We start from the raw sequence: 13,577 nt of genomic DNA, 5'->3' as shown, positions 1-13,577 counted from the left end.
CCAGATACCATATTGCCATAGAAAAATTAGAGTATTAACAAGTAGAGATATAATAACCAAAGCTATTCTTTTCATTTACTCAAGAAAGGACCAAGTCTCCCAGTTCAGTTGGGTGGTATGGGACCTTGACCTTGCCTGTAAGTGTGTCTTTGCACTTATGCGTAGATGATTTTGACAACTTACTGTAGCTCTCCTGTCATCTTTTGCTAGCAAATCAACCACCACATTTATAGAATGTGGTCCTCTGGGCCCTGCTGTCCTCTGGGCCCTGTTTATGTTGGTCCAGTGGACTGAGAGGAGGAGGATTGATATTCTTTCTTGATAAGCACTGACAAAGTCTTCCCGAGCTGCTTGAAGCAACCTCGATGGAAACGGCTTTCCCCTATAACTTGCACAGAGAGGTGGTAGGATATATCTACCCACTAGCTCCTCAATCAGCAGTTCTCAAAGTATGCTCCAGGGAACCCTAGCCCTGAAATATTGTCAGGAAAGGATAAGAGCTATAGATAACAGGAGAGTATGAGAGAGCCAGAGGATGTGTAGGAGCAAGAGAGTGTCCACGAGAGAGCAAGAGAGCGAGCATGCAAGAGCCTGAGAGCGATGGAGGGCACAGGGGAAGGGTGGGTATTCCAGTTCCTGACTTTTGGGAAATGCTGTCTGTCTTGATTGGCTACCTGACTGCATAATCCTTCACTCTCCTTTCATCGGTTGATTTGCTCTAGATAACACGTTGGGAAATGTTGGCCTTTCTACTGTGCCTTCCCTTAATTAGAAATTATTAGCCTGCTTGTCTCTCTGTCTCACCTGTTTTTTTTTTTTTTTTAATTAGGAACATTTTTGTCCAGCTTCACTGAGGTTTAATGAATCATCCTTTTTTTTTTAATATCTAACAACTGTGCCTATTAAACCTTTTTTATTACTTGGCTAGAGTTAGAGCTAATCTGTATATTTTTATAAACTTTTGCAAAGGACATTCAGTACTTTTTGCCCTGAAGAAAACATGTTACATTTCCCCTATATTTCCACACAGTTTATTAATAACACACAAAAGGAAATCCATATGACAAGATTGTGGAGTAACTGGAGTTTAGTGTGAAGGTTATGATTTGTCACTCTGTATCCCCAAGAAAAGTGTCACTTTGTTCTTGAACAAAGTATTTAGCCAGGGAGGTACAGATAATACATCAGCTGAGACTGCAGTGAGCTCTTGAACATGTTCAAGGCTCTGAAGTGAATTGAAGTAGAATTTTGTGGTCTGGAGACTAAATCTCACTCAGGCTTCCCTGTCTCTGGGAAGCATTTGCTGCTTCAGTGAAGTGTCCTGTTGATGACCCCAGTGTGATCAGGGACGATCCTACAAGCATCATCATTTCCGCCCAGCTCACACTCTAAAAATCTGAATCTTTATGAGGGTGTATATGATTTTGAACGGTGCTTTGCGATCATAAGTGGGACATCCAGATAATTCTAAAGTTGATAATATGAAGGGCATTTGTTGAACACAATAACCGAGAACTACTTGAGAGGTAGGATGGATTGGGGGAGGTATTTTTCAAAATATTTATATCACCAGAAGTTAAGCCCATTCCCTCTTATTTTGTGTCTTATCAGTGCAGCATCTCTTAGCTTCACATCTCTTAGCTTCTTAGGTCCACACTAGAATGTGATGGCCTGCTCTTGAATTAGCCTCCTCTTGTCTCCTCACAGGCCCTCTTCTTGGGTCCCTGCTGGTGTGGGCTTCCTCTCTCCTCAACTGCTTTTCACCCGCTTACATCAGCTGGTTTGCAAAGAATAACTGGTCTGTAAAAATTGACGAACTGGTGAAAGCAGTTACCATTTGCCTATCTAAATCTCTAATTTTAATGATTCATCCTATTTGGTCCTTTGGCTTTCATTAACTGTTTTTCTTGTCATCTAGTTATGCTCATATTACTTATGGCATTGGAGCTTTGAGAACTGTGTTGGAATCACTTGCAGGAAAGAAGTGCTCTTTGAACTTCTTTCTGATGCATCCGTCTCTGACAAAGCAGAGGCTTTATCTTTGGACAGCAGGATGGGTATCTGTGAGTCTTGGTAAGGACAGACCTGAGCAGTCTGGTAAAGGACAATTTAATTCTCTGTCAGCCTGTGGCCTTTCAAATGAAATTAAACTTGATCCTGGATTTTGAAGTGGTGCTTGCTTTTCATTAAAATTTTACAGAGGGCAGCTGTAGAGGATATAAACCCAGCAGATGACCCTAATAATCAAGGCGAGGATGAATTTGAAGAAGCCGGGCAAGTGAGGGAAGAAAACTTGCCAGATGAAAATGAAGAGCAAAAACAAAGTCACCAAAAGCAACAGAATGCAGAAATGGAGGAACATTTGGTGGTAAGTGGGTGCCATGATGGAGGGTGGTTTTAACCTGGGGATTTTATTATTTTTTTAATTAATTAATTTATTTTATTTGGAGGTAAATTACTTTACAATATTGTGGTAGTTTTTGCCATACATCAACATAAACCAGCCAAGGCTGTACATGTGTTCTGCCATCCTGAACCCACTCCCTCCCGACGTCCCTCCCCACCCTATCCCTCTGGGTTGTCCCAGAGCACTGGCTTTGAGTGCCCTGCTTCATGCATCAAACTTGCACTGATCATCTATTTTACATATGGTAATATACATGTTTCAATACTATTTCCTCAAATCATCCCATCCTTGCCTTTTGCCACAGAATCCAAAAGTCTGTTCTTTACATCTATGTCTCTTTTGCTGTCTTACATATAGGGTCATTGTTACCATCTTTCTAAATTCCATACATGTGCGTTAATACACTTTTTGGTGTTTTTCTTTCTGACTTACTTCACTCTGTATCATAGGCTCCAGTTTCATCCACCTCATTAGAACTGACTCAAATGTGTTCTTTTTAACAGCTGAGTAATATTCCATCGTGTATGTGTAGCACAACTTTCTTATCCATTCGTCTGCCAATGGACATCTAGGTTGCTTCATGTCCTAGCTATTGCAAACTGTGCTGCAGTGAACATTGGGGTACATGTGTCTCTTTCAGTTCTGCTTTCCTCGGTGTGTATGCCCAGCAGTGGGATTGCTGGGTTGTATTAACCTGGGGATTTTATAAATGCCTAAAGTGAAAGTGTTAGTCTCTCAGTCATGTCTGAACCTTTGCGACCCCATGGACTATAGCCCACCAGGCTCCTCTGTCCATGGGATTCTCCAGGCAAGAATACTGGAGTGGGTTGCCAATCCCTTCTCCAGAGGATCTTCTCAACCCCGTGATCAAACCCAAGTCTCCTGCATTGTAGGCTGATTCTTTACCATCTGAGCCACCAGGGAAGCCCTATAAATGCCAGGTTTTATGTAAAAGGTTTTAGTTATGACCTGTGTGGACAGGAAGTTTACTTCACATGCAATGTGTGCACTCAGAAGGAGTGGGTCATGGGCTTCCTGGGCTTTGTTGGGAGTGATTAGTCATCATTTCCTGCCCACTGAGGCATTGAAATGCACTGTTCATGGTGGCCTGTCTGTTCTTTGTCCCAGAGGACTGGAAAATGCATCTCCAGTGTTCAGTAACCTGAACCTCTCCTTTTGTTTCAACAGATGGCAGGAAACCCAGACCAGCAGGAGGACAACGTGGATGAGCAGTACCAGGAAGAAGGGGAAGAGGAGGTAGGAAGGGGGAGGGCAGGAGGCCAGACTGCTTGGGGTCTCACACTCACCTGAAAAAACCTCTCCGAATGGGCTTTCATAGAAAGGTTTAGAGAGCCGTAGGCTAGATAAGGAAGGATGGTTTCGAGGAGAAATGGACCATAGCCGTGGAGACATTTGTTTGGAAGATAATAAAAACAGGATGATAGAATTCTCTTCTCTTGTTTTCCCTAGAAATTTTGAATTAAGAAGACACTTGACCTTCCAGGAATGGCATACCTAGGTTTATGTGATCTTTGTAAAAATATTTTCTCCTGTCTCTTTCCCTCACAAGAAAGAAGAACAAAGCTCTGCCCCTTGAGAGTCTGGACAAACCTCAGAGACTTTCTCTGTAGACATGGCCACTGCTCCTGCCTCATAGCGACACCCCATGGTATCTAGCAGAACACACTTAACACCCTCCAGACATGTAAAACATTTTCACTTTTAGCCTCTTCCCTTCTAAAAATTCAGTATCTTAAATTTAACAAAGAAGAAAAGGAAAAATAGGTAAGGAGCTCAGTTGAGTAAAATGCATTTGGGTAGAATTTCTTAGCATTTCATTTTAGTTAACTTTTTATTGCAAACCCCTCGCATATTACTGTAAATTAGCTTCGTGGAGCATCTACCATGTGTAGTTGTGTGTAGTGTGTAGTGTTGTGTGTAGTGCCACAATTGTGTAGTTGATTGATTAATGCTGTTGGTTGAGCTGGTTAGTCTCAGAAGGGTACTGTATGGACCACTGGAGCTCAGAACACAGGAATATGAAATGGATGAGGCCCAGGCCCCAGGCTCCGTGTCTCTCTGGACCAGAAAATGGTCTAGCAAATTAAAGCCCTAGTTCAGAGGCGCTTCTCAACCAGGCCTTTGCAAATGTGTGACTCTGGCCCTACGGGGAGCGGCAGGAGAGGATGGACAAGTGGCAGCCTGAACCTACCTGAGAGCCTGCTAAGAGGCCCATGTTCTGCCTCATGGGCAGGGCTCCCTCGGCTAAGGCTGCTGCCTCGTCTGGTTGCATTTGTCAGCTTTTCAGAGCTGATGCTGAAGTTTGTCTTTATACCAGGAAAACAGAGAAGAACATCGTTCTTTGCAGACATTGGCAACATATACCTGTAGTTTTACATGCAATCTACCTGCCTTGATCCTCTTATTCTCTTTCCTTTTTCTCATCCTGCTGTTCATCCTGCTCAAACCCCTGAGCCATATCATCAGAAGAGAGTGTTAGAGAACCTGGCAGCCTTGAATATGAAGACATATGGCAAGAGAAAGATATTCATCTGGACCTCTCTTGTAACAGGATGTCTGGACTAATATTACTTGTTTCATTATGTCCGCTGTCAGGGATCTTTTAGGGATTAAAAGAGAAGAGGCTCACCTTGGCTTCTTTTTAAAAATTCAGAAGGGTAAACATAAAATTTTAATCAGTATTTACTGATTAATTTTCTTTTTTTTTTACTTCTGTATTCTATCAGTTAATGTGGGATCCAAGAGGGATCAAAGATAGAAAAGAAAGGCAGAGAGGTGGGAGGGAAGGAGGATGGTGACAGGCAGAGGCCCCCCCAGTGCCCAGCCCAGAACTCCGAGCTCGGCACCTCTGTCCCCACTCTCTGACCCTGGCAGACTCAGGTCATCACACCTTTTCCTTTAGTGTGGCTACCATGTGAGCTCTCAGCAGAAGCCCAGCCTGCCTCTCCTTCCCTGGGTACCTTTCCCCTCTGCCCTCTAAGTGTCCTTTGTTCAGGCTGTATTTTATTTTTTTGGCAGTTCCTGAGGTGCTTAGTTATTGGATTTTCCCACCTCTTTCCACTGTTCTCAGTTCTTCCCTTGCTGAGGGAGAATTTCCATATACCAGTCAAGACCTAGTAATAGAGACGAAGTTCTCAGCGGAGTGCAGCAAAATGAGAAAAACAAAGAGGGTTGCTGTATGTGAGAATACATAGCCTGTTGTCTATGAGTGCCGTGTATGTGAGCACTCAAAACTGTAAAATGCAGGGTAATGTGCATCGTTCTTCTCTTCCTTAAGCCTCAGAGGCTTCCAGCTGACCCCTGAGATGTAAGGCCCATTGCCACCATTGGCTCCCCTCCCTTCCAGTCCACCATCAACCTGCCTTCTTGTCACATTTGCCTCTAGGGAGGAATTGCATCTTGCCAGGTTGTACCTGTTCAGAGGCACAGCCCATCAGACTTATGACTTGAACTTTGAGGGTACAGAAACCCCAAACAAGTGTGATGTTAGGAAATCTGCCCTCTCCCTGCTTTCTTTTATCGTAGTGCAACAGTGTTTTCCTTCTAAGATCTAAAAATGACTGTTAACAAGCATTGATTGTTTTTGCTTTGGGATCCTTAGAAAGACATTCCTATGATAAGACATTCCTATGAAAAGCCATCCGTGTGTTGCATACTTTACAGATTTTTTTAATCTCCTTATGAGCAAATGAGACAAACTGTGACATTGCCAAAAAGTGCTGTGTGTACTTTAAAATGATTTAAATGTTTAAAAATATAGAGAGCTTAAATGACTACTGTGAAAAACCCAAGTGCTCTGTTTCCCCAATCTGAGTAAAACCAGATTGAACACTCACATAAGAACAGGTACAGGGTTTCCTGGCTGCCTTTTAGTGGCATGTTGGCCTGGGAATCACCACATCAAGAAACTGTCCAGATGGCAGAAACTCTATTAAACATTAGCCGGCAAGCAGCGGTGTCCATCACAGATTGAAGCTCTTTCCGTGATCATGTCCCATCCATCTCTCTGGATTTTAGGCTTCTTGGTTACTTAAGGGCATCCTTCTAGTTCCTGGCTCACCTCCTAAGATCTTTGATGCATCAGAGAAAGGCGTGAATACATATGGGGACTGGGTAGCTAGCCAAGTCCATTCAGATTCAAGAGATCTGTTTTGTTTTGTTTTTGCTATTTATTAGACTTTGCCACATCACATAGGGACTTTTTCTAAAATGCCTAAATCATTAGATCTTAGTAATGAGTAATTTGAGTTACTTTGTCAACAAAGGTCTGTCTAGTCAAGGCTATGGTTTTTCCAGTGGTCATGTATGGATGTGAGAGTTGAACTATAAAGAAAGCTGAGCACCAAAGAATTGATGCTTTTGAACTGTGGTGTTGGAGAAGACTCTTGAGAATCCCTTGGACTGCAAGGAGATCCAACCAGTCCATCCTAAAGGAGATCAGTCCTGGGTGTTCATTGGTAGGACTGATGTTGAAGCTGAAACTCCAGTACTTTGGCCATCTGATGTGAAGAGCTGACTCATTTGAAAAGACCCTGATGCTGGGAAAGATTGAGGGCAGGAGAAGGGGACGACAGAGGATGAGATGGCTCGATGGCATCACCTACTCAATGGACATGGGTTTGAGTGGACTCCAGGAGTTGGTGATGGCCAGGAGGCCTGGTGTGCTGCAGTTCATGGGGTCGTAAAGAGTCGGACACAACTGAGTGGCTGAACTGAACTGAACTGAATGAGTAATAAGCAATGGTTCAGGGAGATATTTAAGAAAATGTTTCCATCAGGTTTAGCAGGATAATAAAGAGGGTCAAGTGTGGAAGACATAACTGGCATGTCCACATTGTAAAAAAGTAACATTTGGCAGTTATTAGTCTAAACATATTTTAAAATGACAAACTCCATATCATTTTGTCCCATTTCAGTAATGCCTTTAAGATGAGTTTAAATTACTCTTGCCCCCAAATGTGAAGAATATATTACTAGAATATTAGAAAAGTTATATTCATAAATTTGAAAAATTATAAAATTTTCATTTGTGCAATACCTAAATTAAAGAGTAATTTAAATCAATGGTTTCCACCTCAGTTTATATTGTCAGTTGATCCACAACCTAAATTTTCTACAGTAGGTTCCAAGAGAGGCAAGAACTCATGAAACAGTATTTATCTCTCTAGCCAGAGACATTCATTGTCACTCAAGTGGCTCTCAGGCTTTGCTGTGGATAAGAATCCCCTTGGAAAGTGTGTAAAACATACAGATCCCTGGATCAGACCTTACTCTTGGAGCTTCTGTTCCTGTGTGGGACCTAGGAATCGGAGTTTTTCCACAAGCTTGCAGGAATGCTGATGTTTCAGGAATACACTGTTTAAAGAAGTCTGAACCTCTTAAGACTTCTTTGCAAAATGATGTATGTCTAGGTGCCTACTTACTAAAGACTTTCTCATCAAAGTCTTAAAGCGGTCCTTGACCCCCACCATACCACACACACAAACAGAAAATTAAAAATCACTGATTTTTATCTAACCCCTTTCTTTGACAGATAAGAAATTTGAACTTCAAAGAGGTTACATAAATTTTCAGAGGTCACACAGCTTGTTATTGTTAGAACCATGATTAGACCCTACCCAGGTCTGCTTTTAAAAGCTATCATAATTAAGTATACCAAGCATAGTAACTGGGCTTCCCAGGTAGCTCAGTGGTAAAGAATCTGCCCGCCAGTGCAGGAGACGCAACAGACATGCCTTCGATTCCTGGGTTGGGAAGATCTGTAGAAGGAAATGGCAACCCACTCCAGTATTATTGCCTGGAAAATTCCATGGACAGTGGAGCCTGACGGGCTCCAGTCCGTGGGGTCACAAAGAGTAGGACACGACTGAGCATGCACACATATGCACATTACATTAAAGCATAGTAACTAACTAGTTGATACAGGCAAGTTCTTCTTTTTAGAAATTAGTGTATACAGAAGGAATGATGGAATTAGAAAGTCACCATTTTGTAACCCCTAATTAAAACAGTTGATTTAGGAGCAGTCATCAGCGGATGACATCACCAGATTAATGGAGGTCAGGGGATTTTACCATGGAGGGATCAGGCTGTAGCTGTCTGAGCTCACTGACCAACTTTAGCTTCACTAAAAGTAGAGCAGACAGTATATGCTTCCTGATGTAATGGAAATATGAAGTCTACAGCATCATCTCTGAAAAATCTTTACTTTGCAAATTGAATCTGAATTCATTCAAGCCTTTAAGCTAACTAACTTCCTTTTGTAAGAAATGTGGAGGCTAAAGAAATAACTGACACCTCAAAGAAGCAAAGAAATCCAGAGTCTGGGTCATTTTACTGGACAATAATATAGCACTAAGGAAAAAAGAAGGAAGTGGAATTGGTGTTGGATATGACTTTTGTTTAGATTAGGACAAGCCAGATGTAAATAGACATATTTAAGACAATTGAGAAAATGTAAGTAAGGACTAGACATTAGATGATGCCATGGAATTATTTATTAGATGTGATAATGGCATTATGGTTATATAAGAAAAGTGCAATGTGTCTAGAGATGGGTAGGGCTGAAATTACATGATATCTAGAATTTTTAAGAATAATTCATCAGAAAATAAAGTGATAGGTGATGCAGGCATGGCAACATTGAGATGACCTTTGAGCCTTGGCGATGGCTATTAGGGAGTTTATTGAATCATTGTTTTTCTGTGTGCTTGAAACTTTTCATAGTAAAAACAAATGACCTTATTGTTTATACAGCTTGGAGAGTTGCAGAGCCAAGGATTTAATCTAGCTCTCTCTGACTCCATGGTCTGTATTGGGTTGGCAGGCTACAGGCCTGGGTCTATTTTATAAGTGAAGCCTTACTGGAACAAAAGCCATGCCTTTTTGTGTACATGTCGTCTAAGGCCACTGCTGCGCTAGACTTGGGTAATTGCTACAGAGACTTGATGGCCAAGAAAGCCTGGATATTTACTATCTGGCCCTTTATAGCAAACATGTGCTAACCCTGATTTATTCTTTTCACTGTACCACAGTCTCAAGGCAGTTCCCTCCCAGCCCCAACTACAGTATTTACTGTTCACTAGTGTATTTTCATTATAAAGGCCATATAAGACATGTCTTTTCACTGAAATCAACTGGGACACTTTAGCAATTTTCAATTAGTGAGACCTTAGTACAGTCGGCAGTAAGTGCTTCACTGTTTCCACTGTAATGTCCTGGGGAGTGTTGTCATTCCATGACTAAGGGCCGAAGAGATGTCATTGGCCACTGCTACAGCCTACGGTGAGGCAGAAGTGTCTTCTTTATAGCTCGCTCTACCAGGACACGTAAATACAAAATATCCTCTATATCTGTCCCCGCAATGTATTTATTTGATTCCAGTGTGGTATAGGGGCTGTGAGTCCAGCCAACAATGGACTGGTTAGACAAGACTCATGAAAGCTGGCATCTTTGAAGGTTCATCTTTGTAGACTCTTAACAGGTCAGGGTCCCTCCAGAGTGAGTCTGATGGGTGCCGTTCATTCTGCTGAACCTGGGCTATGGACACCTTGATGCAGCCCTTAATTTGTTGTTCCTTAATTATAACACCAGTGTACTTTCTTTTTCTTGCCCATTTCTGGGATATTTAACACATATATACTGCCCCCCCCACACACACACAAATTAGGTAATTTTGTGTTACTCAAGACTTACTCTTATGCCATTGTCATAGTTAAGTTATAAAATATATCACCCTCTATTTTCATAGATGTGATTATTAAATAGAGATTTAATGATCAAAAATATTTGAATTCTTTCTCTGATTTGCATTTTGAGATAATCAGAATCAATGACACATAATAGTAATAGCATACATGAAAGAGAACTACTTAAAACAGAAATGTGTTAGAATACAAAGACATGCAGGGATTTGAGGTAGCTTAATAACTATTCTATGAAGAAACTGAAATGATTATGTTCTGTGTTCTAGATATTTTAGCCAAAAAAAGTTTATTCTTAATTATAGAAATGTATGTATACAGGTTTTTCTCTGTTCTCTATTACACCAGAGTGTAGGTGGTGGTGCCTGATTTCTGTGACTTGTAAATATCTGTAAGAGCAGATATTTTTTTGCATTGATTCATTCATTGATTCATTTATTCAACAATATTTATTAAGCAGTTGCAGCATGCCAAGCATGCCTCTAGGAATTGAAGGCAGTTAGTTGAGTAAGACTGATTGTTCCTGTTCTTCACAAGAACTTACTTTCTGTCAGAACTTTCAGACTTTCACAGTTCTCTCTTTTGGAAAAGAGGAGTTTTTTAACTTTATAAGGTGAATTTCTTCGGGTGTTATACTTGGAGTGTTAACCCTTATTCAAACAAATCAGAAACTCAACACACAAAAGTCCTAGATTCTGAATAACACTAATTTTTTTAGTAAGTATGTTACACATTTATTCATGGCTAATAGACAAGTCAAATCTTTGTCTTTTCAGATTTATTTTTAGTTTAGTTTTGTCTTTACTGATTCGAATGAACTTTTTGGAAATCACAATATGTTGCTTCAAGTGTTGAAATGATCCAAGTGTCCACTTGATGTCTCTGGTTTGTTTTAGGTTCAGGAAGATTTGACTGAGGAGAAGAAAAGGGAATTGGAGCATAACGCTGAAGAGACCTATGGTGAAAATGATGAAAATGTATGTGTAGGATGTACATGTTTCTGTTGCACATGTGTGCCTCTGTGCACGTGAGGAGGAGACGCCTATGTGTGGTTGGAAAGATCCCAGTGGGCACATCTAAGGTGCCATGGAGTGTAACATTGGGAATTAGGAAATTGTGACAGTGTGAAGATTAGAAAAGACAGTAGCACTCTTGCCTATTGGAATATTTTCTTCACTTGTTTTCTTTCTGTTTTTTGTTTTTTTTTTTTTTAAGAGGGAATTATTTATGCCACTAACTCAGTGTCCTGTTTCTCAGTTTTCCTTTTTTTCTTTTAACTTTAAGGCCGATGAGAAAAATAATGAAGGAGAAGAGCAAGAAGTTCGAGATGACAACCACCCCAAAGGCCGAGAGGAGCATTATGAGGAGGAGGATGACGAGGAGGAGGATGGGGCTGCTGCCGCTGAGAAGTCACGGCAAAGAGCTGAAATGTAGCCGTGCCCGATTTCACAGGCAGAGCTCAGCTGTCGGATTCTTTTCAAGCTGCTCAAAAATAAATCTGCCTACTGAACTCTAGGATATTTAATTACAAAAATTAAAAATTTAGACCTTTTTAAACTTTTGTATTAGAAATGCTCATACATTTATATGAATATATTTTGATAACCTAGGTTAGAGCTTCTTTTTATATTCAAGCAAGACCTGAACGAGAAGAAAAATGATATAGCAGACATTAGGCTCTGAATCTCATTTTTCGCAGATTATGTGGTGTTGGAAAAGACCTTGATTTTGTATATGTTTCAACTTGTTCCTTCTCTGTCTTCCAGTTTCCAAGTGTTCTGCTGTCTGCCTTTGATGAAATGCAGAATTTCAAGATAGGGAATACTGAAAAATGCTATACACATTTTAAGGAGAATGGCCAATTTACTAATTGGTGCCTTTCCAAGGTTCTTATGTATAGTTCTGATAGAATTTTCACCTGTCTGTGTATCTCTGGGATAAGATTCATAGACAGTGACATACAATTAGAAAGACATTTTTGTTATAAAGACACTGTTTTTCAGGCTTCTCGGATCAATTAGAGAAATGTTTGATTTTACTTAAAATCACAGGTCTTCCTCTTGAATTAAATTTAAAAGTGAGATAGTACTAAAACTTACATGGCACTCTTCTGGACTTAGCTATTTCAGGATTCAAACAAGGTATGACACATCAGCATATTAACCTTTTTAAAGGACTGACAATGTTGTTTAATAACGAATTTGGTGTGTATGGGTGGCATTTTCCACATGAGCACCCCTTCTTTTTTTCGGTAGTCACCCAGTGATAGCCTTGTTTTAGTATCTAATTCTTGACAGTAATACACATTTCCCTGTAAACTCTGTGCCTCAACACTTAATCACTGATGACAAGCATGAATATGAAGAAGTACCAAACTGTACAACTGAACAATATATTGTTCAAAAACTATATGGTGAAGTACAGAAGGTGATATGATTGACCCTCATGACTTTTCTGTTTGCTGGGATTAGGTCTGCATTATATCCATGGATACACGTTTAATGATGATGAATTATACAAATCCCTTAAAATTAAAAATCAAAAATTTCCCATGGGATAGAGACATATTTCAGTCTCAAGTATAAAAATTTTTAACTAAATAGAATTAGGTTATATCATTCATTCATATGTGTGTGGTTTTATAATAGTACTTTTCAAATTAAAACTGATTTCAATTTGTACTATTATTGTATGAATGTAATTTTATTTTTTAATAACCACACTCATGTATGGTTTTTTATTATCCCATATGAGTGATTATGTATGTATGCATAGGAATGCTTTGTTCAAATGTATTTTGGATTTTCAGTAATCATGAATCAAATCTTACCTTTATGTATAAAAACCCTTTATGTAATGTAAAATGTATAATATTGTACATAATATTCAGAATACAATTATTTTGGTAAATTAGTTTGTATTTTTAATGTCCCAGTTGCAGTATTTAATTATTTGAAACACATTGAAACTTGGTAATAGTCAATAAAATGAAAAGGAGCAAGTGGTAAATCTTCTAAAAGTATGTGATTTTTTATTAGTTTCTGATCTTACAACACTTTTCAGTTCTTTTTCATAAAAGGAAAAATTTTAAGAGTTACCAATGTATAGTAATGAATTATAAAGTGCTTTTCCAAATCTATTCCTGTTTTGCTGTCTCTTTCTCTGCTTGGATTGGCACATGAGTTTTTCTCCCCCTTTTTCTAAAGAAAGAGCTAAGAATGTTTATTTTATTTGAGCCAGTTCTGGAGGAAGAAAAAAGGAGTGTGAGACAGTGTCATGTGCACACGCACAAAATAAACAAAAAACTATTGTGTCTTCCCTGGAAAAGCAAAGCAATCACAAACCATTCTACTCTGTATAGCACCAAGTTACAGACCTGTTTTAGCCAATGTTTGGAGGAGAACTAATCAGCCAGAGCTGATCTATATTAATGAGATGAGCAGAAA

At 39.8% G+C, this 13,577-nt stretch overlaps 1 protein-coding gene across 4 annotated transcripts in view; it reads left to right on the top strand.

Annotated features, from left to right (window-relative positions):
• GOLIM4 (golgi integral membrane protein 4) overlaps positions 1 to 13,270 on the top strand; it is an 84,117-nt gene extending 70,847 nt beyond the window's left edge. For all 4 annotated transcript variants that reach the window (XM_086318307.1, XM_086318299.1, XM_086318290.1 and 1 more), the window contains 4 exons: positions 2,201 to 2,368; positions 3,596 to 3,664; positions 11,028 to 11,108; positions 11,416 to 13,270. In XM_086318307.1, the coding sequence (XP_086174433.1) occupies positions 2,201 to 2,368; positions 3,596 to 3,664; positions 11,028 to 11,108; positions 11,416 to 11,565 (468 nt within the window). In that variant the 3' untranslated portion in view covers positions 11,566 to 13,270. The remainder of the gene's footprint in view (positions 1 to 2,200; positions 2,369 to 3,595; positions 3,665 to 11,027; positions 11,109 to 11,415) is intronic.
• Positions 13,271 to 13,577: the final 307 nt, after the last annotated feature.

This window comes from Bos grunniens, chromosome 1, assembly GCF_055505025.1.
Source record: "Bos grunniens cultivar Pamir isolate PY7600 chromosome 1, Bosgru_T2T1.0, whole genome shotgun sequence".
Lineage (NCBI taxonomy): Eukaryota > Metazoa > Chordata > Mammalia > Artiodactyla > Bovidae > Bos > Bos grunniens.
This window is presented reverse-complemented; position numbering and strand designations above follow the sequence as displayed.